The sequence below is a fragment of the Loxodonta africana genome, chromosome 12, assembly GCF_030014295.1.
Source record: "Loxodonta africana isolate mLoxAfr1 chromosome 12, mLoxAfr1.hap2, whole genome shotgun sequence".
In the NCBI taxonomy this organism is placed as follows: domain Eukaryota; kingdom Metazoa; phylum Chordata; class Mammalia; order Proboscidea; family Elephantidae; genus Loxodonta; species Loxodonta africana.
In genome coordinates, this window is record NC_087353.1 from 74845079 (window position 1) to 74869325 (window position 24247).

Below are 24247 nucleotides of genomic sequence, written 5' to 3' on the forward strand. Positions count from 1 at the left end.
AATAATAGAAGAGAATTAGGTCTGAAAGATATAAAAAAATAGAGAAATCTCTAGAAACTAGAACAGGTGGCTTCTGAGAGGCTGATCAGCTTTACAGGTGGGCTAGGAAAAAAAAATTCTAGGTGTTGGGGCAAAGAAAAAAATGCGGAAACAAAATATTCCTGCATTTTTCTCTGAAAGAGAGTAAACCGATCACTATGGTTCTAAATAGTGAGTTCTTGTTGAGTAGAAGTAGCAAAGGTATAACGAAAAGATGAAGCCAAGTCTTTATTGGATCCCTGAACACCAAACAAGGATCCTGGTAGATCGAAGTAAGAAAGAAACAAAGAGATTTAGAAAGGAAAGGGCACAGATCTAAAGCCACGACAGTGGGGCCAGGGGAGCCAACCACCACTAACAGAGGCCTCAGCAGTACCCTCAGAGCTGCCACTTTGTAGTCATACAGCTACACATGTTGGCTAAAACCAAGTCTTGTCCTCCAAAGCCTGACCCAAGATCCCCAATACACGTACTAAAAAAAAAGGCTTTAACACAAAAATTAATTTGCCTTACTTTTAAGATTCTTTTGGTGACAAAAATGAGAATGATTACAGAAAAGTCTTCAGAAAACTACCAGCTACCAAGAGTGTTTTATGCTTTGCAAAGCATTAGTCTTTTCAGTGATGAGTCTGTGTCAACAACTTAAAAACATGTGAAAAAAAATCCAAATATTGAATGGTCTTATAGTATCTGCTTAAATTTCAGGTGGTCTGAATTATTTCAAAATATCTCTAGCACTGCATGAGATTTGCATTTTTGTTTTTTCTTAACTGAAATTTTGTATTTGCTTACCTCAGCATATGCCTCCATGTCCTCGAGAAACTGACCAAGCAGAGTGGTAGAAAATGCAAGATCAGCTACCCAGAATGGCTCCAAGCTCTGCAACCAGCCTAGGAACCACACACGAAATTTTGAAGGAGCAGGAAAAAACACAAAAATCAAAATTAAAAAAAATACTCAAGAGTTGTTTTAAAAGGTATCTGGTTTTCAAACTGCCTGCCCTTAAAAACTGTCCCAGATCACGGAACTGTTAAATCTGCTGATCACGATTAACCAATGCAGCTTTTGTGCTGCACATATTAACATTTCCCCAGAATTAGCATGTAAATCTCCTAGCCTTAGTCTTCAGCAGGGTTACCATCCATACTGTTACTATACACCTGGCTTGGGTTAAAATGCCACCTTCTACCACAACATGGCTTTCTAACCCTGGCTCACAGCCAGCCTTCAAAGGTGTGCACACTCATCTCCCCAGTGGAACTGGAACAGAACCACTCTTGCCTGCATATCACATTTTCAAAAGTTTATTGCTCCAAATAAGCTAAAAACAACTACAGCACCTGGGACAAGTTGAAGTGTCCAAGTCAGTCACGCTAATCATTTAACTCAAAAAGAAAAAAAAAAATCACTTATTAATTGACAAATTTCCAAATTAATCTTTTTTTTTTTTTTTTTCCAAAAAATAATCAGCAAAACAGAAAGTCACAAGTATCCAGGCTCTTCTACTGACATTTAGGGTATTAGCACTACCATGTCTTTTCCTACCAGTACATGCTGCAAGCAGCTCAGAAAATGGTCTTCAAGTCCTCGCAGGTGCGTTACAGTCTGTACTTACTCTCGCCACCTACTTACTACTAACTACGATTTTCCTCTGAAAAGATAAATTTAGCTAGTAAGTAATGCTCATTTATATAACCAAAATATTTCTCTGAGGCAATTAATCTTCTCGGGTTACCAAAGAATTGGTATTAACAGCTAACGCCCCTTCCCACAATATCTACATGACTAGTGCATGCTAAAGACTTACCAGACACCTGCTGTGTGAGCGAAGGTTTCTGAGTATGATCTATATGCCATCCGACTAATATATCAACCGTATCCTTGACAGGGAAGAGAGAGGGGGCTAATCATTTTAAGGTCATATTGCTATTTCACCTGCGGACCGGTTCAGAGTAAAAGACCCTAAAAAGAGCACCTATGTTTTACCCACTTGACATTACAGAAACTTAAAAAGGGGGAAGGGGACAGGAGAACAATGGAGCTGCATTTCTGACACTAATGAAATGATACTTGGTTTTCTTTTGATATCTTAGGAGCCTTGGTGGCACTTAGTGGTTAAAAGCTAAGCTGCTAACCAAAAGGTCAAATCCACCAGCTGCTCCTTGGAAACCCTATGGGGCAGAGTTACTCTGTCCTATAGGGTTGTCATGAGTCAAAATAGACTCAACAGGAACCGGTTTGGTGTTTTGTTTTGTGTTTTTCTTTTTTTAAGATATCTTAAGGTATTAATGCCAGGAAGAAAAATACAGATGGCATTTTTTATAAAAAAAACTTTATTGTACCATTAAACCTCAGACCCTCAAAAATCCCTGATTATACTCAAGGGAATAGGAGCATTGTTTTCTCCCTGGTTTCTCAGTTCCTCAAGCACACAGCCATCCCCTCACCCTACTAATCTGGAAGGGGTGGGGGGTGAAAACTCACCCTGAAATTAGTGCTGAAAATATGAGGGTAACATCGAGCCACCAAAAGAATGCACTTAACACATCTGCAAAGTAATTCTGGTGTATCCACATTTTCAAGAATGGACTGCAGGCTGGTCATTACAAGCTTAAAAATAAAAAGTTCCAAACCCAAAACATTCAACAAAACAGAGAGAAAATGAGCAAATTAGTTACATCATTTAATAGTGACTGCATCCAAAACTGATTACAATACCAAGGAAAATATGTTCTATAGTTTGAATTTAAAACAAAAAATGTTCTGTTTTTTTTTTAACTCTTTAACCAAAATATGTCATGAATCATAAAGCAAAAAGATATCAGATATTCCAAGCACACCAATGTTCTAATTTTTTAAAAACGTCAGTGCAACAAATATTTAATTACTTATAATCTTACTCAAAATTAAAAAAAGGAATGCTTTTTAACGCATTTGGAAACACAAAAATGAAACAAAACTGCGTAGGCTGGTATTCATTTATATACAATTGTTTTATATCACTTGGCATAAGAATTTTTGACATTTTATCAAACCAAAAAAGGCTTAAAATAAGTAGTGACGTTTCATTTTTGGCTCCCTCAAAAAATGTGAAGCTCCCTCCTGTTCACCAGCCAAGACAGGCATTCCAGCTCTCCTAATAGAGTTCCTATTTCCAAACCTATAAATGAATCTAGCACTAAGCAACTTCAAGGGAAAGCTGCTTAAAGGCCAAAAGCTAAAACAAAAAAACCAACTTACTTTACATCTACCTTTAGAGTGCAGTCTTTACTTTGTTTCAGGCAGAGAAACTTTATTTGCACAATATTTACTAACAGCAGATAACCCCTGTTCTAAATTTCCTTTCATCAAACTCCCCTCCAAGGACATACGTTAAGGACAATTTTCTCCCTAAGCACAGCATCTTTTTTTTTCCCCCATTCTTACCTGCATTACAGATGAAAAGGCTTTCTTTTCTCCTACAGTCTCTAGTGCTTTGTAGGTGGCACATAAGTAGAGAAGTTTAACTTCATCTTTTGCAGATGAGCTAAATTTGCTAAAAATCCATTTGAAGATCTTCTCAGCCTCATAGCTCAGAGAAGCACAAAGAAGGCCAAGACAGCAAGCTCCCTCCTGTCTCAACTCCTGAAGCAATTTGCTACTGTGTTTATTTTAATACAAAAAAAAAAAAAAAAAAACATACAAAAAAGGCTTAAACTTTTCATAGATGACAAGGACACATCTTACAAAAGAAAGTCCTACATGATTTTTTTTTAATTTCTATTCAAACTACATAAAAGGGAAAAATAGTATCCATTCAAAATACTGTATCCTCTCTATCCTGCGGTGCCCAATGGTACCTCTGTCAGACATTAGATTTTCTTTTACAAAAATCAGTGATTTGCGAACAGTCAAGAAACGCCCAGAAATGCTAAAATTCTGGCTTCAAAACCCATCTCAAACTACATTTAATGATTCACAGAGAAGGGTCGCAATAAGTTATCAGACAAAATACACTATAGATAACTACACTCTATATAATACTCAATAGAAAGAACGGTAAAACAGGAAATGGTAATGGGTGAATATCATGGACTAACAGGGATAACAACAGTGATTTAAACATAATAAGTAACTATATAAAACAAAACCATGAAAAAAAGCTAGTAAGGTTAGGGACCTGCTGGATGAGTTTTGGGTGCTTTCCAATTCTGCAACTCTTTGGGAATCACCATTTGGAGAAATGACTGTGTACCTTTGGAGAATCCCAGGAATCTTTTAGAATATATGGTTTGAATCCACTTTTGCCAAAAAAAGGAAGCTCTCTTTCACTTCTATTCTCTGTTAAGTAGTTTCAAAGTTCTCCAGTTTACAAAATTAATTGCATTCATTCATACATGCATTAAGACCTTATGCTATTCTACAAGCCATGCTCCCTTATGCAGTCAGGCTGACAAATAAAAGAGGGGAGGAGGACAATCCCTTTCGAATGGATTAAATTTGTATTCAGTGGCAATGAATACAAAATATAAATACCTGTGTTAAAATATAAATACTTTAACACAGATAAATATGACAAGAGGACCCAGAGCAACATTAAATAGATGTTCATAAATGAAGTCAATGGGTTTATCTTCTTGTATATTTCTTAATAAAATTTGAAAAGTCATTAAACTTAACCATTATGTTACTTACCTTTCATTAAGCACATCATGTACAGCAGCCAAGATATTATCCAATTGTTTAACTAGTACCTTTAAAAGAACACATTTATGAAAACTTCAAATTCCTATACTTTAAGAACTGCATCACGTTTTTTTTTTTCACTTGTCAACCTCTCTAAATTATAAATGGATAGCACCTCACTTTCCATTATACTCCCAGGTGCGAACTGGCATGTATCAGGAGCACCATTAAGTTTCCCATTAGGCTATATGAAAGAAACTCTCCCATAGGAAGCATAGAGCCATGGGGATCAATGAAAAAATATAACTCAAAAAGTTTGTTTTATTTACTTTGAAATTAATTAAAAAAAAAAAGACTGATGGATAAATGGAAACCTTGGTGGCGTACTGGTTAAGTGCTACAGCTGCTAACTAACAGGTCGGCAGTTGGAATCCACCAGGCACTCCTTGGAAACTCTATCAGGCAGTTCTACTCTGTCCTATAGGGTCGCTATGAGTCCGAATCAACTCGAGGGCAGTGGGTTTTTTTTGGGGGGGTGGGGGGGTGGATAAAAAAAGAGATATGTAATAAAATGTTAACGGCAGAATTTAGATGGCAGGTAATGGATGCCCAATGTAAAATTTTTTCACCTTAATATATATTTGAAATCTTTCATAATAAAATGTGTGTGGGGGTGAGGGTGCTACAGCATTCTCATTAATTTTCTCCTGCTCCATATCAAGTTCTTAATTTAGAATTAGGAGAGCAACTTGGGGTGGAAAGTTGTAATTGCTCCCACACTTTATTTTTTCAAAGAGCTTCTGCATTTACTTAGCCCTGGCCATCAGACCAAACATACACATGAACAAAACATGTACCCCCAAGTCTTTGTTTCACAATGAAAAACAAAGAGATGTTTTATCTTAGAACACAGTAAAAAAAAAAAAAAAAAAACGCAAAAGAAAAATTCTGAGGACAACAGAATTGCCTACAGGATAAAATGTGTTAAAAATTAAAAGCACCTTATTGTAGAAGGCACCAATGTGGATTTAACAAGGGACAAAGGTAGATAAATTACATATTAAAAAAAAAATTCTAGATCACAATATAAACCAAAAAAAAACCAAACCCACTGCCGTCGAGTCAATTCCAACTCATAGCGAGCCCACAGGACAGAGAAGAACTGCCACATAGAGTTTCCAAGGAGCGCCTGGCAGATTCAAACTGCTGACCTCTTGGTTACCAGCCGTAGCACTTAACAACTATGCCACCAGAGTTTCTAGATCACAATATAGGCCACACAAACCTGGAATAAGGAATCCTGTTATTTTTCCCAAGCCTTTTCTCTTTTTAAATCAGTCCAAATACCATTATCTTGTTTATTCTGGAAACACACAAATTATCGACATTTCCTAACATACCATACTTACCAGCTTATTTTCTGGTTGCTGAATAAATTCTTTTAACTGCTTTACAGTAGCCAGTCTTCGGTCTCTGTCGTCTTCCCGGGTAATCCTCCGAAGAAGATTCGACAGTCGAGACTCATCAGAATAAGACATCGATCGCTCTGTGAATATAAACATTTTTTGTCCATGGTGTATAAATAAGCATAGAAACTTCATAGCCTAAATATTTTAAAGTATACCAAAAGCATACTTGAAGCACTTACTATGAAAATCAAAAACCACAGTCTTCAGTATGGATTACACCTCAACACAAAGAAAGCAAAAATCCTCACAACTGGACCAATAAACAACATCACGATAAACAGAAAAAAGACTGAAGTTGTCAAGGATTTCATTTTGCTTGGATCCATCATCAACACCGAAGAAGTCACCATCAAGAAATCAAAGGACACGTTGCATTTGGTGAATCTGCTCTAACAGACCTCTTTCAAGTGTTATAAAGCAAAGACGTCAGCTTGAAGACTAAGGTGCACCTGACCCAAGCCATGGCGTTTTCAATTGCCTATATAAATGAAAAGCTGGACAATGAATAAGGAAGACCAAGAACTGACACTTTTGAATTACAGTGTCGGCGAAGAATACTGAATATGCCATGGACTACCAAGAGAAACAAATCTGTTCTGGAAGAGATACAGCCAGAACTCTCCTCAGAGGCAAGGACGGTAAGACTACACGTCTCACATACTTCAGACATGTTATCAGGAGGAATCAGTACCTGGAGAAGGACATCACACTTGGTAATGTAGAGGGTCAGTGAAAAAGAGGAAGACCCTCAACAAGATGGACAGACACAGTGGCTCCAACAACGGGCTCAAGCATAACAATGATTGTGGGGATGGTGCAGGAGCCGGCAGTGTTCGTTCTGTTGTATATGGGGTCACTATGAGTCAGAGCAGACTCGACCATACCTAACAACAAAACAACAATACCAAAAAGCATAGTCCACTGGACAATAAAATTCAATAAACACAGACACCACCACTCCTTTGTTCATCACGATATACCAAGCCCCAGGAGAGTGCCTAGGACATAGCTGACACTCAAAAAAGATTTGCTGAAGGAAAGAACGAATGAATAAGCCTAAGCAAACTGAACACCTCATTCCAAAAGACAAAGTAAGAGACAAAAAGAAAAGCTTAGAAAATAATTTATTTAGGTCTGTTCCAAAACGCTTTCAACACCCAGGTAAAGAGCCTGAGTACAGGTAAGTAACTGCTACACATTAAGGATAACATCTCAATGAGGCAGAGAAGGGCTACAGGCTTCCATTTTTCAGAGAGGTATCCCACTGAGTTGAGACTCTTGTTCACAACATCATTTCACAAGGAGAAAGTTTTGGTAACTACAATCACACACCAAGTTCAACAAACATCTGATCACCACTTACTATATACAAGGCATGCCACCACCAGTGAGGTGGCACACCAGAACCTTTCTTCCCTTTATTTTTTAACAAGAATGAGCACAAATGCTCAAATAATGCTGGACACTGCTGACAAAGAGGCATTCAAGTACTAAATTTTTTAAAAACGTAACTCCATTTCAGCTCTTCTGTGTATTTGTAATTAGCAATTATGCTAACAACAAACCACATCAAAGGATCTGACAGTTTCATTTCCCTAAGGCATGAAAAGGAGACTGATAATAATCTACGACTATGTGAGAAGGAACAGGCTTCTGCCAACTCCCTCGTCCACAGAGCATTTCGGTAAGGATTCACACTGAAAATGTCATTAGGTTACCAATCAATAAATCTAATTGTGTCATTAACAAAGTGTGTTAACTCGGAGCCTGTAAAGAAGAGTTGGACTAAATTAGCTTTATAGCTGCTTCCTAGCTTCTCATCAGATGATACGTTTAACACTTCAAACATTAAGAAACCGTATAGCCTTTGACTTAGTCATTTCACTTGGGGATATTTATCCAAAAGAAATCAGTTTCTTAAAAGCTAACGCATGAAGCAAAAAAAGAAGGAAAAAGCTACAGACACAAAGGTGTCCACACACACAATGGAAAAAAATGGTCATAAACTAAAATGTCAAAAGAGTAACTACACCCAACAACTAAGCTTTACCAATAAAATTTTCTTGTAAAAAAAAAAAGTCATTATTACCTCTAATCCACTAAATTTTCAAGGCACTTTATACAGTGAAGCTTCTACTCACACGGCAGAAAGTAGTATTGGTGCCATTTAATTTTAGAAAAGAACCCACTCTGTTTAGATCCACATTCTCCTGTACACCACTGTTTCAGTATACATGAAAATAAAGACAACCTTTTCTTTAAAATTTCCTCCAGTCTTCTAATCTTAAGAGAATTCTCTCTTAAAAAAGTATCCAAACCTTTCTCCTGAGAAATTGCTTTAAGAAACAGTTCACAAGAAAAGAAATGCAAACAATTACCATGTTTCCAAACCATAGTGAACTCATCAACTCCTTCATGTGCAGGATATTAGTAGGAAATGAGATGCCCAGGATAAGCGGTATCTTCATGGAGGAAAATGTGATTGATTGGTTCTCCAAGTTTTCCTGGACTTACCCTGTGATTTCCTCATGTCTTTGTTGGCTAACGCACGACTGCCATGCTGAACACTGGTGAACTCAGGGCTGGTCACATTGTTAACCCTCAGCTCTTGCCCCAACGACTTCCGACCATAAGTATTTTCCCCAGATCCTCCATTGACACCATAGCCACCTAAAAACAGAAACATTTATGTTATTTTATTTTAATCGTGTTCTCTGTCTCTCTCAATTTCGGATAGTTTAGGATCTTATTACCTAATTCCCTGTATTGCTGTCCTTGAAACCACTGGAAGATTGGCAGAGAAATAAAAACCAAATTAAGTCATATTTTGCACTTTGTTTAAAACTTGTTAGAGGACTAGAGGACAGATGGTAGTCAGGTGGAACCTCAGTCTTAATTTTTTTGCAGGGGAAAGGGGCAAAGAAAGTGCTAGGTGTACAGATAAAAAAATTTTTTTTAAAGACATAAGGGGGAATTTATGAAGTTTCAAAAATAATACTGTATTTAATATTCCTATTTTACACACAAATTAATTGAAAGAAAAACAGGAAGAGATGGAAGAAAAGAAGTGAGAGAAGGAAAAAGGGGAAGAGAAAGGGAAAAGGAAAGGAAGGAGGGAGGGAGACTGTTTTTAAATGTCTCTAGCAATTACGAATATATGTACCCTTTTCGTCATTCTGTATGTCAGCGTGGACTCTGGTATCATCGTGCCTTTGCCGAGACACCACAGCTGAATGTGAAGATTGCAGTCCATAAGAACCACCTCTATCTCTGGTTGAAGAATATTTTAAATTATCTGGGTCGGCTGATGCACTATCAGTTCTGTAAAGAGAGAGAAGTATAAGATTACAACTTTAAACATTTTAATAGCCCAAATCATACATCCTTTTTCTCTCTTCTCCCCACCTTTTTGTTTTTTAACCATTACTGTTCTAAATAAGCAACTCCAATGTCTAGTCAATAGACGAAAATGCCAACTCTTGAGCTTCTTCTACCATTCTAAAGACTCATTCAGATATATAAGTAACTACCAGGATTTTTTTTTTTTTAGTACAACAAATCCGGTGTCCCAGCAACTCCCTCAGTCCCAGAAATGTTTGCCCTGGACTGTCCCAATTTTAAAGCTCTGCATCCTGGTAACCACCTCAGTCCCACACAAACCAGGATAATTGGTCACCCTGGTCTAGGATTCTCTTCACAGAACTTTTAATAGAAAGAATAATTCTCCCGAGTATCTTCCCTCAGGAGAGGGTTAATCAGTAGAAATTTTTTGGTCTTCTCAGTCATAAAAATAAAAACCACTGGCAGGAGCATATTATTCTAAAAGTACTGTCTCATGGCAATGTGCCCTAAATCTCACCTGAATTCTTAACGCTATTACATGGTGGGAAAATAACTTATAAAATGATGTTTTAAAGCAAGAGCAATAGGATATAAGAACAATGAGCTACAAAGTAAAAAATTATTTTTATGTACAGCAGTACTGAAGACTTCACCGAAGATGCCTAACTCTAAAGAATATCAATTAAAATTATAAGAGAGGAAATAGTTTTAAGAAAATAAAAGTACTAGGAATCCAATAAAGCAGAATTTGAAGGTTGTAGTTAACAACCTGTTTAACACTTAAGTATTGTTTAAAATAATACCTGATACTTGGATATTATTAAAGAACTAAATTAAGAGTCCTTTTCTAAGTACACACTCAACCACTCTATGCCTCAATTTCCCTCATCAGGGAACTGAGCTACATAATTTCTTGTTGAGTCTTAATTCTTCTAACTACTGAATATAAACTATCAAGAAATAAGCCGACTAGATATTTTGTGGTGGCACATGAAAAGTACAAAGAAGAAGCTCCTCTCCTACTGAAATTTCTTCTGAAAGGCATAACCTTCCAAAAAGAAATCACTTCGACTGTATTTACTACTACTAAAAACACCTTCTGAAGTCAAAATCATTTGGAAAAGTTTAGGACACTGACAAGAGCAGAAACCATCCTAATCCTCAACTCCCATGCCCCTTTCCTGCCATGTGTAAAAAAGACAACACTGCTTATACTTAAGAGTTTATATCTTTGCCCCACCAACAAAAATACTAAACATGAAACTGCAGAAGCCCAGTCCAACACCTTGGTCTGTACTTACTACAACCACTGCTAATACAGAATGCAGACAATATGTCCAATTAAACTTGGATACATAACTGCCACAAGTCTAAATTACTCCTAAAAGCTCTCGAATCGTAACAAAATGCAGTATCCCTAGCATGCTAAAATAACTGTGGTTGCACAATGAAGTATCTTCTTCAAATATCCTGGGCTTTGATTCACAAAGCTCAGTACTTTCAACATATGGAAAAATAAAATCTATGGAATTTCAAGAAAAAAATTATGAAGATATTTTCTTAGCATACTAAATCTGTAAGCATTTAAATACCTTTAATACTGAATGAATCATGAGAACTTCCCATTTTTACTAGAATTAGACATTCCCCATATATCTAAAAATATCACATTAAATGTGCATCTGTAATAAATCACAACACACCATTAATTTCTGAAAGGGGACTGAAAAATAAAATGAAAGGCTATGAGAGTTTCTGACAGTTCTGAACTTGTCTATATGTACAGCACCTAACACAACCTGCAAAAGTAGGCTGTTAACAAATGAATGAATAAACACATGACTAATTCTGAAACACTTAGATAACTGAAGTCCACCAATATTTGTGCATGCCTTCATTTCCTGTTTTCATTATGTTTATGCATCACATATATTACCCTTACTATTAATAGCTAAAATATCTGTATCATTTTCTGGTGACACAGTAGTAAACATAAGGCAGCAGAGAATACAGGTTAAAAAAAGATCTGGGCTCAAATCCCAGCTCCATCACTGAAAAGGTATGTGTGCCTTTGCACAAATAACTTGATCTCTGAGCCTTGTTTGTCTCTTGCATAAAATGGGGATAATATCTATCTCACATATTAAGATTGCTGTAAGGCTTAAATAAGATAATGAATTCTTAAAAAATTTTTGGCTCAGAGGGTACAAAATTATTATGGTCAAAAACTACCTACAAAATTAACTCAAGATTTCCAGGCTAACAGTTAATGTACAAGCAGTTTATGTGTATATGAATAAATCAAAACAACTTTTTACACTCAATATATAGCAGCTGATTTTAAGTTCTTGAATGAAGAAATTAAGTAATCTACTGCTACCAACATACCTATTGCTAACTAGTGTTTGATTTAAAACTAAACTTAAAAAAAAAAAGAATGATTTCCCAATTTGTTAGAGATGCAGGTTTAAAAATCTCATGAATTATGAAAACTGAGCTTTTTTCCCCCCAGAATTTAGGTTTTCAGAAATTTAACAGATAAACTCATTCAGATAGAACTAATGTCTCGGAACTGCCTAAAACTCCCTAGTTGCCAAGTTCTTTTACTACAAATTGATCAAAGCATTTCCAGTAAGAATTCAGATTATAAGTATACTGAACCTCAAAGCACAAAATGGTTCAGCGTTTACACGAAATCTTTATTTTTATAATATCTAGACAGCTTCGGTCTTCAAAAAAAAAAAAAAAAATCAATGTCAGGCTGTTAGCACCAACAAGAAAACAGAAAACTGTTGAAGAACAGAAATGAGCACTTAAAATGAGGCAATCAAAGGCACAAAATAGAAAATGCAGATTTGAACTCAGAGAGGCGGGCATAAAATGCTAAGCTAGTTTTAAGGACTGAAAAAGCTATCATCTGCCAGAATTAGTGTCTCGATTTAGTGAAAGAGAAAATATATCTGTTAAGGCTAAGAATCCTAGCAAGGACCCAAAAATACATCCACAACCCCTTTTAATACTCAAAATATTACGGAGAGAGAAAAAAAAAAAAAAGAAATGCATAAATCTTCCCGGAATGATCAAACTGAAGTCAAAGCCTGATGTACATGCCACATGAGAGGTAAGTTTCTAAAGCTCATACCTCAAAAATCGCATACTGTATAATATGGAGCCTTTGTGATGTTTTGCATCAAGTCAATCTGTAAGACAGTAGTTACAATATTAGTGAAGACAGTGGGTTAAAACATTTATTGTTCAAACATGAAGCAAATATCATTCATGGGTTAGGTGCTTTTAGTTGAACTATGGGCCCCTAGGGTTTACTATATTGACTTGAGATGGAGAGCCACTGAGTCTTAAAGGATTGAGAGATTTACTCCGAGGTGGCAACCAAAAAAATTTTAGTACATTAAAAATTTAAATATTAACCATTATATACAAATCACATGCAAATATAGTTATCACTCATTTTAGTCGTCTATTCTCAATATACAGAAAATGTGATAAATCTGAGAGGTCATTCATTTTGAACAACCCAAATCCTTGGATCTCACATCAACAATCCACCATGTGTCAGGCAATAGTACCTCCTGGCTAAGTGTTGTCTTGTGGTCCAGTTCTTAAAAGCAGTATACAGAGCAACCAAAAAAGAAAGAGCTATCTCTGGCAAGAGTGAATGAAATCAAGGAACTCCCTATCAGGAAGCATTTCCATAAGCACTTGATGCAAACACCAAAATGACTTGATGCAAACACCACACCTAGTGGTGTCACTGGAATAAATATCATCTGAAAGTCGTTTTTAACGAGGCTTAATAAAGGATTTTTGCTTTCATGCTGAGATCTAATTTGTAATGGATATCAACCAGATATCCATTTAGAGATCTGCACTAAAGCCAAGGAGGTGGGACTGCATTCATTCTCTAAAGCAGTCGTTCCCAAAGACAGTGCCCCCGTCACCAAACAGTTGGAAGATATGCTGAGTTTTCTATAAAAATACTAAGAGTTAATACTGCTTGAACATGATTTACCTTTAACAACAAATTCAAGGTTATCCCTGTAATATCTCTTACTCACCTGGATTCAGACAGGTTTTCATGAGAGATAAGAGATGGTGAAACTGCATAACCTTGCACTCTAAGGTATGAGTCTATGGTTAAAATATTTGCAGGGCTTTGGGAGGATGAAAGAAAAAATTTCTAAGGACTTCGTTATACAAAACTCTTCCCACAAGAAAAAATAGGAAGTTCTGTTTAATAAAACAGAACTGAACCATCCCGTGCCAAAATTATAAATTGTCAGCTTTGTAATATTGACCTATTGAACAGTTAATGTGTTTTTTTAGTGGAACTTCCTTAGCTACCCAAGTGTCCATAAATATCAAATCTTAATTATCCATTTATGGGTTCTGTTACCAATTTTTGACCATAAATCAAGCTCTCAACTAAATAGCCACTGCAGGCTCATAGAATATAAAAATAAATTTAACTATCGTGAAGTAAGAATTTAACCTTGGCCACAAAGAGGTCTGGCCTTTGCCTTCAAACTCTGGGAAGTAATCTCTAAACTCTTGGTACATCATGCCTAGTAAGAGTGTCTTTGTTTACCTGGGGACTGTGGACTACGCCAGAAAGTCTAACACTGTGATTTATGGTGGGGGCTTTGAGTCACATGGTTATCAACTCAACCTCCAGAGGGCTAGAGACTGAGGTTAGCCACATGGGCAGCCAACCTTGAGCCCCAGAAAAGACTCTAGACACCAAGATTCAGGGGAGCTTCCCTGGTTGGCAACAGTCCACCAGTACTGTCACACATCAATATCAAAATGTAACACTGTCCTCAACTCATTTAAAAGATTTTAAATTTTCATCTTTAATAACATCTTTAGCAAATATAATAAAGATTTGACTGCAGTAAAGTTTATTTCCCTTTCATGGAATCTCAAATACCCTCTATTAGCAGACCTCTATTCAAATTAACCAAAAGGGACAAACAAAATCAATAACTGTAAGAGGGTACCACTTCAGGTCTCAACTTTTCCCTCATGTGTACAGTCGTCTTCAGTGAAAAGGTTGCTGAACAGAACACCCACCATGTTCATCACTCCTTTTCTCTGACTACAGCTGAACCTTTAACAATGCCCATTTATTTCCCTAACCAGGGGTCTCTCCTTTCCAAACAGCTTTTGAACTCTCCACACCCTCCTCCTCCTCAGACCTTGACTCCACCACCTCCTCCTTCCCTCACTGCTACCAGTGGATGACTTTACAGAATCCAGCTTCATGAGAAAACAAGCCATGTGACAGCACTCTCAGGAATAAAACTAACAATGTTGAGCACCTACGAAGTGCTGGATTCCTCCCCAAGCGTTTACCTTATTTAATCATTAACACAACCCTATTGGGTACCATTTTATAAATGAGGTAACTAAGGTTTCATAACTGACCTAAGATTGCACACCTATAAAAGGCAAAGCAAGAACTCAAATCTAGTTCTGCCTAACTTACAAGTTCAACACTCCACACTGCCTGTCAACGTCCTTCCAATAAACCTACAAATTCACCTGCATTTGCACACAAAGCCTGCTTCCCATCACCCTAATATACTGGAACAAGTAAACCGTCTATCTACAGTATTCTTCCTTTCCTCTGGGCCCACGTATTTCCCCATCGTCTGAGGTATGTGTTGAGGTATTTCCCCATGTGTTGAAAAACCTACTTTACTACTGTTCATGGCCACACCAACATGTGAGCACTCTCAAGACTTTCCTTTAAAAACATAAAACCTTAACTCTCTTCCTCCTAGTTCTAATTGCCCAGATTCTTCACAGTCAAAACCTCTTGAAAAACCTATCTCCCTTGACTTCGATCACTTTTCAACCCTCTGTAATCTGGGTTCCACCCTCAGCACTCCACTAAAACTGTTTCTGCCAAGCTAGGAGCTGCCACTCACCTCCTTGTCTCTAAAATCCCACGAACCCTTTCCACATCTTCATCTTATTCGATGTTCCCTGACGGCTTGCTTTTGACCACCGTCTTCTCACACTCTCTCCCAACACCACTCCAAATTTGTTTTAGTTACTAATTCCGGTGACTCTCTTTTTTTTCCCAATCCAGGTACTCTCTTCCGTCTTCACTTTCTTCTCTAAAAAGCTTAAATATGATCTATCATTTCAACAACACTCTTGCCAATCTCCTTATGATCCCTTAAGATTTTCCTGACATCAATCTGGCAAAACCCTGACCATGGACAAACCTGGCTATTCATCATCCACTACACTCCCAGATCTTCCAATGTCTATCTTCCACTCTTTCCAGGTACCATCCAGACCTTCCCCATCATCCTCTTCAAGTTCCAGAGTACTCTCCAAACACACAAACTCTCTCACATTCTCTCTACTTCACCAAGAAAAAAAGACACTATGACACATCTGCACCCAACTTTAGGCCTTGATCAGGATTCCATCTACTTCTGCCTCTCATTACTTTGTAAATACTTATTTTTCCTGTGGAGTCTGTTTCCCACCGAACTGAATGTAAATTTAATTTTCTATTATCTCCCATTTAAAAATATAAAAACAAATTAAAAAAAAAATTAATCCCAATGTCCCACCACCAAACAATTTACCTCCAGGCTTTGTAGTCAAACTAATAGAGTTGTCTATGCTCCCCACTTCCATTCCTTTACCTTCTACTAGCTCCTCAACCCACACTGATCCAAAACCTGCCCCATCACGCTTAGCAAAACCAACTATGACCTCCAGGTGGCTAAATCCAGATGTTACTATTGAAGGAGAGAAAGATCTGGCCATCTGCTACCATAAAAATTACAGCCTGGAAAACCCTATGGGGCGCCCATAAAATAATAACACCCAAGAAGAACATGCTCCTTAGAACAATCAATTACATGAGATCAAAAGGGCAACATTTGCCCAAAAGCAAAGATGAGGAGGCAGGACGGGACAGAAAATCAGGACAAAAGGGAGCAGGGAACCTTGGAAAGAAATGGGGAGAGTGCTGACACCCTGTGGGGAATGAATTCAATGTCATGGAGCACTATGTGTACAAACTATGGAATGGGAAACGAATTTGCTCTGTATACTTTGACCTAATGCACAATAAAATTTAAAATTAAAAAAAAAAAAAAAAAACCCATGGGGCAGTTCTACTCTGTCGCATGAGGTCACCAGGAGTCGAAATAGACTCAACGGCACCTAACAACTACAACAGTATTGAAGACACTACCTTATGTAACATTCACTTCGGCAGAGAAAAGAGAGCAGCATAGTGGTTGGTGTAAGGAAAGGGAAGTGGAACTGACTAGAAGATGACCTTGATTCAAAATCCATTATAACTATTTAAGTAAAAGTTTTATATTTTAGGCTAAACTTTCCATAACTAAAATCTGTTCTACTGTTAACCTTAAGAGTTACTTTTCTGAACACATTCCAAAAAAATGGAACCCAGAAGTATAAAGGACCAGCCTTATCAACATACTTAAATTAATTCTGAATTTTGTCTACTTAATATGCATTTTTAAAGCCTTATTTATTTTTGTGCATTAAGAGGTTAAAAAGGCAACACACAGAATGAGAGAAAATATTTGCAAATCATATATCTATCTGATGAGGGTTTAGTACCTAGAATATATAAAGAACTCCTAGAACTCAACAACAAAACAACCCAATTAAAAAACGGACAATAAGACGTTTCTCCAAAGATATACAAATGCCCAATAAGCATGTGAAAAGGTACTCAACATCTTTAGTCATTAGGGAAATGAAAATCAAAACTACGACGAGATACTACTTTAGAACCACTGAACTAGTTGCCGTGGGGTCAATTCCAACTCATGGTAATGCCATGTGTGTCAGAGTAGAACTGTGCTCCACAGGGTTTTCAATAGCTGATTTTTCCGAAGCAGACTGTCAGTACTTTCTTCTGAGGTACCTCTAGGAGGACTCAAACCACCAACCTTCCAGTTAGCAGTCCAGCGTGTTAACCATCTGCACCACTCAAGGACTCCTCACACCCACAAGAACTGCCATAATTTAAAAGGAAAAGAAAATAAGTATTGACTGCTAGGATGTGGAGAAACTGGAGTGTAAAATGGCATAGTCACTGTAGAAGGCAGTTCCAGTTTCTCAGCAAGTTAAATCCAGCAAATCCACTCCTAGGTACATACCCGAAAAACGAAAACAAGTGTTCAAATAAAAACTTGTACATGAATATTCATAGCAGCACTGTTCACAATATCCAAAAGGTGGAAACCAGCCAAATGTCCAATATGTGAACGGATAAACAAAATGTGGTATATACATACAATATTATTCCGCCATAAAAAGAAATGAAGTATTGATACATGCTACAGCATGGATGAACCCTGAAAACATTATAAAAGTGAAAGAAGCCAGACGCATAAGGCTACATGATGACTCCATTTATATGAAATATCCAGTATAGGAAAATCCATGAAGAGGAACGCAGGTTTTTAGTTGCCAGGGGCTGGGGAAAAAGGGGAGTGGGGAGGGAATGCTCATGGGCGGGGGGGGGGGGGGTGAGGTTATCTGAGGTGATGAACAAGTTCTGGAACTAGATAGGGGGCATGGTTGCAAAACATCATGAATACCACTGAACTGTACACTTAAAAATGGTTAACATGGTAAATTCTATGATCCGTATTTTACCCCAATTAAAAAAAAAATCTTATTTATGATGTTCTAAAAAAGACAAAATTATAGGGAAAAAAAGACCAGTGGTTACCAGGGATGACAGTGAGGAAGGTGGGGGGTGACTAGAAAGGGGCACAAGGGAACTTCTGGATGATGGCACTGTTCTACAGCTTGACTGTGGTACTGCTAACATGACTATACGCACTTGTCAAAATTCAAGAAACTATAAAAACTAGGTGCTGTCGAATGGCTCCATGAGTCTCAGAGAAGAAATGTGCTCCACAGGGTTTTCACTGGCTGATTTTCCAGCAACAGATCACCAGCCCTTTCTTCTAACCTTTCAGTTAACAGCCAAGCATATTAACTGTCTGCACCACCTAGGGACTTCCAAAGAACTAAAAGAACTGTACACCATATAAATTACACTGCAATGAATCTGACTTTAAAGGAAACATAATACTTTACAGTAAAAGTATAAAAAATAAATAGAAGACTATTCATTTAATAGCTTAGTATTTCGTGTCCCATATTGCCTACCATTTTTAGTCATTCTAAATGGAAATGCAAAAATGTAGCACTACCTTAAAGTCATTGTGCTTTTCAATGAAACCAAAAACTGTAGGCGTCTGAATTCATTAATCAAGCATAAGGAGAGCTGGAACTCAAAGTTGAAAAGGATTAACCTAGCCAAAGTACAAAAAGAAACAAAACGGTGCACTTATCAGTGAAAGACAACTGTTACCTATATTAATAGTAAAAAATTCTAAATTTCTAGTATAATGGCAATTTTACTCTCTATCAATGACTGAGAAATGTCTGAGATAGTCCTTGTGGCAATTTAAAAAAAAGAAAAAGAAATGCACTAGCAGTTCTTAATATTTTACTGCCTACCCATTTTGATGGCTTCCAAAGTTCTGGCTAAACTCTCATTAACTGGCCACTGAGGCAACACAAAATAAATAAATAAACGTCAGAGTGCTAAAACCAAAAAACCCAGGGCCGTCAAGTCGATTCCGACTCATAGCAACCCTACGGGATAGAGCAGAACTGCCCCATAGTTTCCAAGGAGCGCCTGGCGGATTCGAACTGCCGACCCTTTGGTTAGCAGCCGTAGCACTTAACCACTATGCCACCAGGGTTTCCGACAAAGCGCTAGGCTGGTAAAATCAGAAAATCCTTGGCTGAGACAGAGAAATGAAATCCACCGCTAGTATACTTCGTGCATTTAAGTATTCTGAGGTTCTGTACCTCAACTGGCATAAGTTAGTATCTTATTAGCATTAAGAATGCTGGTAATTGTAAAATCTGGTATGTCTTAGTCTTCATCACAAATGTGAATCCAGTGTTCCTTTAAAAATAATTCTATTTATGCTAAATAACTGTTCACCTGAAGTGCCAGAATCCAAGACATCACATTAATTTCACTCACTTTCTCCTTGCCTTTATTTATTTCATAAACTATTTTATTGTATTTTAGGTGAAAGTTTACACAGCAAATTAGGTTCTCCTTCAACAATTTTTATACAAGGGAATAATTTTTATGCAAATTGTTCCATGCCACTGGTTACAATTTGTACAATGTGTCAGTATTCTCATTATTTCCATTGTTTATTCTGCTTTCACTGATCTAGCTTCCATCTCCCTTCTTGCCTTCTCACACCTTTGGTTTTGGATAACTGTTGACTGTTACAGTTAATTGTGTAAGGGAGCACAATATCAAGAGTGATACTGTTTATTTTATAAGCCAATCCATTATTTGGATGAAAAATGACCTGCAGAAATTGCTTCAATTCCAAGTTCAAAGGGTATCTTAGGTCGATAGTCTTGGGGATTCCTCTAGTCTCTATGCATTCAGTAGGTCTGGCTTTTTTTAGGAATGAGTTTTGCTCTACATTTTTCTTCTGTTCTATTCAGGACCGTTTACTGTGTCTCTGGGTCAGAACGATCAGTAATGGCAGACCGGCACATCCCTGCCTTTATTTTTAACCCAGGCTAGCTCACTGCCTTAAAAGAGACCCTGCTTTAGCTCCCGTTTGCATCACTTATCTTCCCCTTTTGTCAGCAAGTCCTGGAAATATTCTAGAAACATCGCACCCAGCCTTGGAAATTGCCAAGATTGAAAGGAAATCTCTTACTTCATGACCTCCCTAGTAAACGAGGACGAAAAAACTGAAAGGCTACAAACTCCGCCCTCCCCAACCCCAGTTCTGTAGTTAAATGTCAAAATAGCCCATTAGGACAGAGAAGATTAATAATCAGTAAGAGTTAAACACTACAGAAACCCTAAAAGGACAAGTCTTGCAACCAGACTGGGACTCTATAATCAAAGAAAAGACAATGATTTTTTTTTTAATGATTATTTTAAGAAAAGGTACGCAACCATCTTTAAACAGTCCTTTAAAAAGGCAAATTATGACTAAAGTTATTCTGATATAGTTTCTCTAGCCAATATAATCAAGCAAATACCCAAGGAACTCACATGCTTGTAGGAGCCCTGGGGCTGCAGTGGTTAAACACTCGGGTGCTAACCAAAAGGCTTGCAGTTCAAATCCACCAGCCACTCCTTGGAAATCCTATGAGGCAGTTCTGCTCTACCCTACAAGGTCACTCACTACCAGCCAGAAATCAACTCAAGGGCAATGGGTTGACATGCTTTTAAGATTCTCTAACACTTACATACTTAAATGTTCCCTTTAAAATGCACTGTGGTCTCCTTCAAATATAAATGTGCTGTGTAACAGTTAACATCATTACCACTTTTTTTTTTAAACTGGTGAGACTGGTCAAGAAAAATTATAAGCACCAAAAAATTTCTCATAACACATTTTTTTAAAAAATCAAATATACTATGCAATTTAGACAGAGATTCTTCTAAAGCAAATTATACTGTATCAAGTTAGACATTACTACCACAAGATGGTTTGGTGTACACTACACATCTTGGGCACAGCCAAGGTTTTTGAGCACCAAAAGAGTTACAGTCTACCAAGCAAACTACCTACACATTCCTTAACACGTAACCCATCTTAAATGTACTGGCAAACATGAAAAGTCACTTGCTGAAATTGTGTATTCGGTGGTAAGGATTTCCAACAAAGAGGAAAACTTTACCAGAAATCTATAGAGGGCTTTTTCAAATTATACGTATGACCTCCTTTCACCACCTTCCCCCTCACTCTGATACCTTTCAATATCCCTAATCACTCCTAAAGGGTGCATCTCCTCAGGTATACCAGGTCAGGAAACAGGTTTAGAATCACTGTTAAAAACAGCAAATTAGTAAAGAAACATGTTAATCAGAAGTAAAATATGCATAATAAACCCTCCTATTTAAGCACTGGGGCCTCTTTTTCAGGAGTGATACTAGGATAGCCATCTCCTTACTGATCAAAACAAAACAAAGTCTCAGACGAATCCTGAAAAATATGGTCCCTTAAAAAAATAGTTGAGAAAGGACAATATGGAATTAAACTATTCTTCTAACTCTAGAAAATTTATTAAATGAAGATGGGTTTTGGTAGCTACTGAAACGTATTAGTAAGCAGCAATCAAACCAGGAAACAGTGCTCAGCAGTAGCCAGAAAGTAAGTACTTAGCCTTAAGTTTTAAGGCTATGGAACAATTCAAAATTATCACTTAAGCCACTTGAAGCCCACAAGGCCTGCACAAGCCCTACTGTTTTCTTGTTGTTACATTTTATACTAAACACACTGTAATCGGATTAACTGGGAAAAATAAGTAACTTTTAAACCATGGTGGTGTAGTGGGTAACTGCTACAGCTGCTAGTCAAAGAGTAGGCAATTCGAATCCACCAGGCGCTCCCTGGAAACCCTATGGGGCAGTTCTCAGAATTGACTTGACGGCAACAAGTTTGGTTTGCCTTTTTTTTTATACAGAGAAGAAAAACCAATGATTCTAGATACGAAGTTCCTTCGAAGATGGCAATCATTTACTCATTGAGTAAATTTATAAGTACCACAATTCAAAACAGTACATTCTTATAATATGAACTTTCATTAATTCTTATATTTGTTTAGAAGATTTTTTTAAGTAGTTAAAAACAATTACACTGCCAGAGTATAACCTTTCCATCCCCTTACAAAAAAAAAAAAAAAAAAAACACATACATATATATATATATCAAAACTAAAAACCAAAACTGTTGCCACAGAGTTGATTCCAACTCACAGCGACAGCCACCCTATTTTAGGACAGAGTAGAACTGCGCCCTAGGGTTTCCAAGGAGCGGCTGGTGTATTCGAACTGCCAATCTTTTGGTCAGGAAACAGCTCTTTAACTACTAGGCCACCAGGGCTCCATACATATATACACGTACACATTATATTAATAAATACATAACTAGATTGGGAAGAAAAGCAATGCAACATTCTATTTAATTCCATTTGCACCTTACCCTGATACGTTCAAATAGAAAGATTAGATTATTTTTCCTAGCTCATAATTTCAACTGGTATCAAAGTCTTAAATAAGATACGGACGGAAAAAATAGGTTTATAGCCAGCAGAAGCACACTAGAAAATGCAAAAAGAGAACCACTATGCTGCAGAGCAATTAATTCCATCCCTATCATTTTTTTAAGTACGTATAAACATTAATGTCATATACCACGCTTGATAGAAATTTAGCAATTATAAGACCTTCTACTGATATATCCTCTAAGAGAACTTGTCACAAATATGCCTTATGAAATTTTGAAAAGTTACTACAGATACACATATTCTAGTATTCTAGTTCAAATTTCATTTTTCTCCTCTCGAATTTTTGAGGAAGAAAGCAATAAAAGAGGAAGGTTCCTTAAAATACCAAAGTTGATTCAGAAATGGCATCATAAATAACATTTGTGTTGCACTTTAACAGCTTTTAAAGAAATTTTTCAAACTTTATTTTTAACCTTCATCACTATGTCTTAAGGGAGGCCTGAATTACCTCCTCAAAGGCACAGCCAGGACAAAAGACCTCTGTCTTCCCATTTCTTAGTCTACTGTTATTTTCAGGACACCAGCCTCTCCTAAGATAAAAATCTGTGAAGGATCAATACCAAAAAATGCACACACTCTTAAAAATAAATACACCTTAAACAGAAACTTAAAATACCTTGGTCCTATTTCTAACTTCCCAACTTCAGCAACTATATTAAGACAGCACGTAAATTTTTTAATGAACTAAAAGGTTTGGGCGATGGAGCAATATTGGTACATTTATGTCCTTGGAAACGCTGGTGGCATAGTGCTTAAGAGCTAAGGCTGCTAACCAAAAGGTCGGCAGTTCAAATTCACCAGGCGCTCCTTGGAAACCCTATGGGGCAGTTCACTCTGTCCTTAATAAGGTTACAATAGAGCACAAGGAATACTAGCACTGTTTTAACGATACATGATCGGTCACTTTAACAAACAGGCTTCATTTACAAAACTTTGTTTTATAATCTGTGAACTGATTACCCCACACACACATACCTCGACCATGAGACATAACAGCTTCATTTTTTATTTCAATATTTTCAAAAAAGACACAAGACATCACATATTAACATGCTATCAATGTTTCAAATAACGGAATTAATCATTTTTAATATTCTAAATTCTAACTCATGTCCTTTAAAAACACCAATTGTCTTACAGTAGATTCCTTTAAACCTAACTAATAGAATAACCACTAAATCTCAAGTTTCATAGTGCCGGTGCTGGAAAACCTGCTACATTTTCATCTTTCCTCATGTTTACATACCCAAAGAACGTAAGGACAGGCAAGAAGAATGATAGGTCTTTTTAAGGAAGACATTCCAGGATGTGTTTTCAATTAAATATGCATTTACTCAACTATACCAGGTTGTGTGATACCGGTGATCACTTTTGGATCTCTTTACTCATCTAAGCAGGAAAGAGTCCATTCGATAAAGAGGACAGAAAAAAAGATTTGACATCTTTCTTCACATTAATAGACTCGTCCGTCTAAACTCTGACAAATCTCAGGAAGCCAAAGTAAAATCTGTCATTAGAACAATGAGTCCCAATTCCCAGTGTCAGAATCAAAGCAAACAGTC

The 24247-nt window shown here is 37.1% G+C and overlaps 1 protein-coding gene across 6 annotated transcripts in view; it reads right to left on the minus strand.

Moving 5' to 3' along the window:
- The window catches only part of SMG1 (SMG1 nonsense mediated mRNA decay associated PI3K related kinase), a 104156-nt gene that overhangs the window by 70366 nt on the left and 9543 nt on the right, over positions 1 to 24247 (minus strand). For 3 of the 6 annotated variants that reach the window (XM_064295637.1, XM_023558794.2, XM_003418797.4), the window contains exons 2-9: positions 9337 to 9494; positions 8688 to 8843; positions 6114 to 6250; positions 4714 to 4772; positions 3466 to 3679; positions 2524 to 2649; positions 1847 to 1919; positions 832 to 929 (exon numbers count right to left, since the gene is read on the minus strand). In XM_064295637.1, the coding sequence (XP_064151707.1) occupies positions 832 to 929; positions 1847 to 1919; positions 2524 to 2649; positions 3466 to 3679; positions 4714 to 4772; positions 6114 to 6250; positions 8688 to 8843; positions 9337 to 9494 (1021 nt within the window). Of the gene's footprint in view, positions 1 to 831; positions 930 to 1846; positions 1920 to 2523; positions 2650 to 3465; positions 3680 to 4713; positions 4773 to 6113; positions 6251 to 8687; positions 8844 to 9336; positions 9495 to 12657; positions 12716 to 24247 lie in introns of those variants that run through there. The other 3 variants (XM_023558796.2, XM_023558795.2, XM_064295638.1) reach the window with 3 other exon arrangements.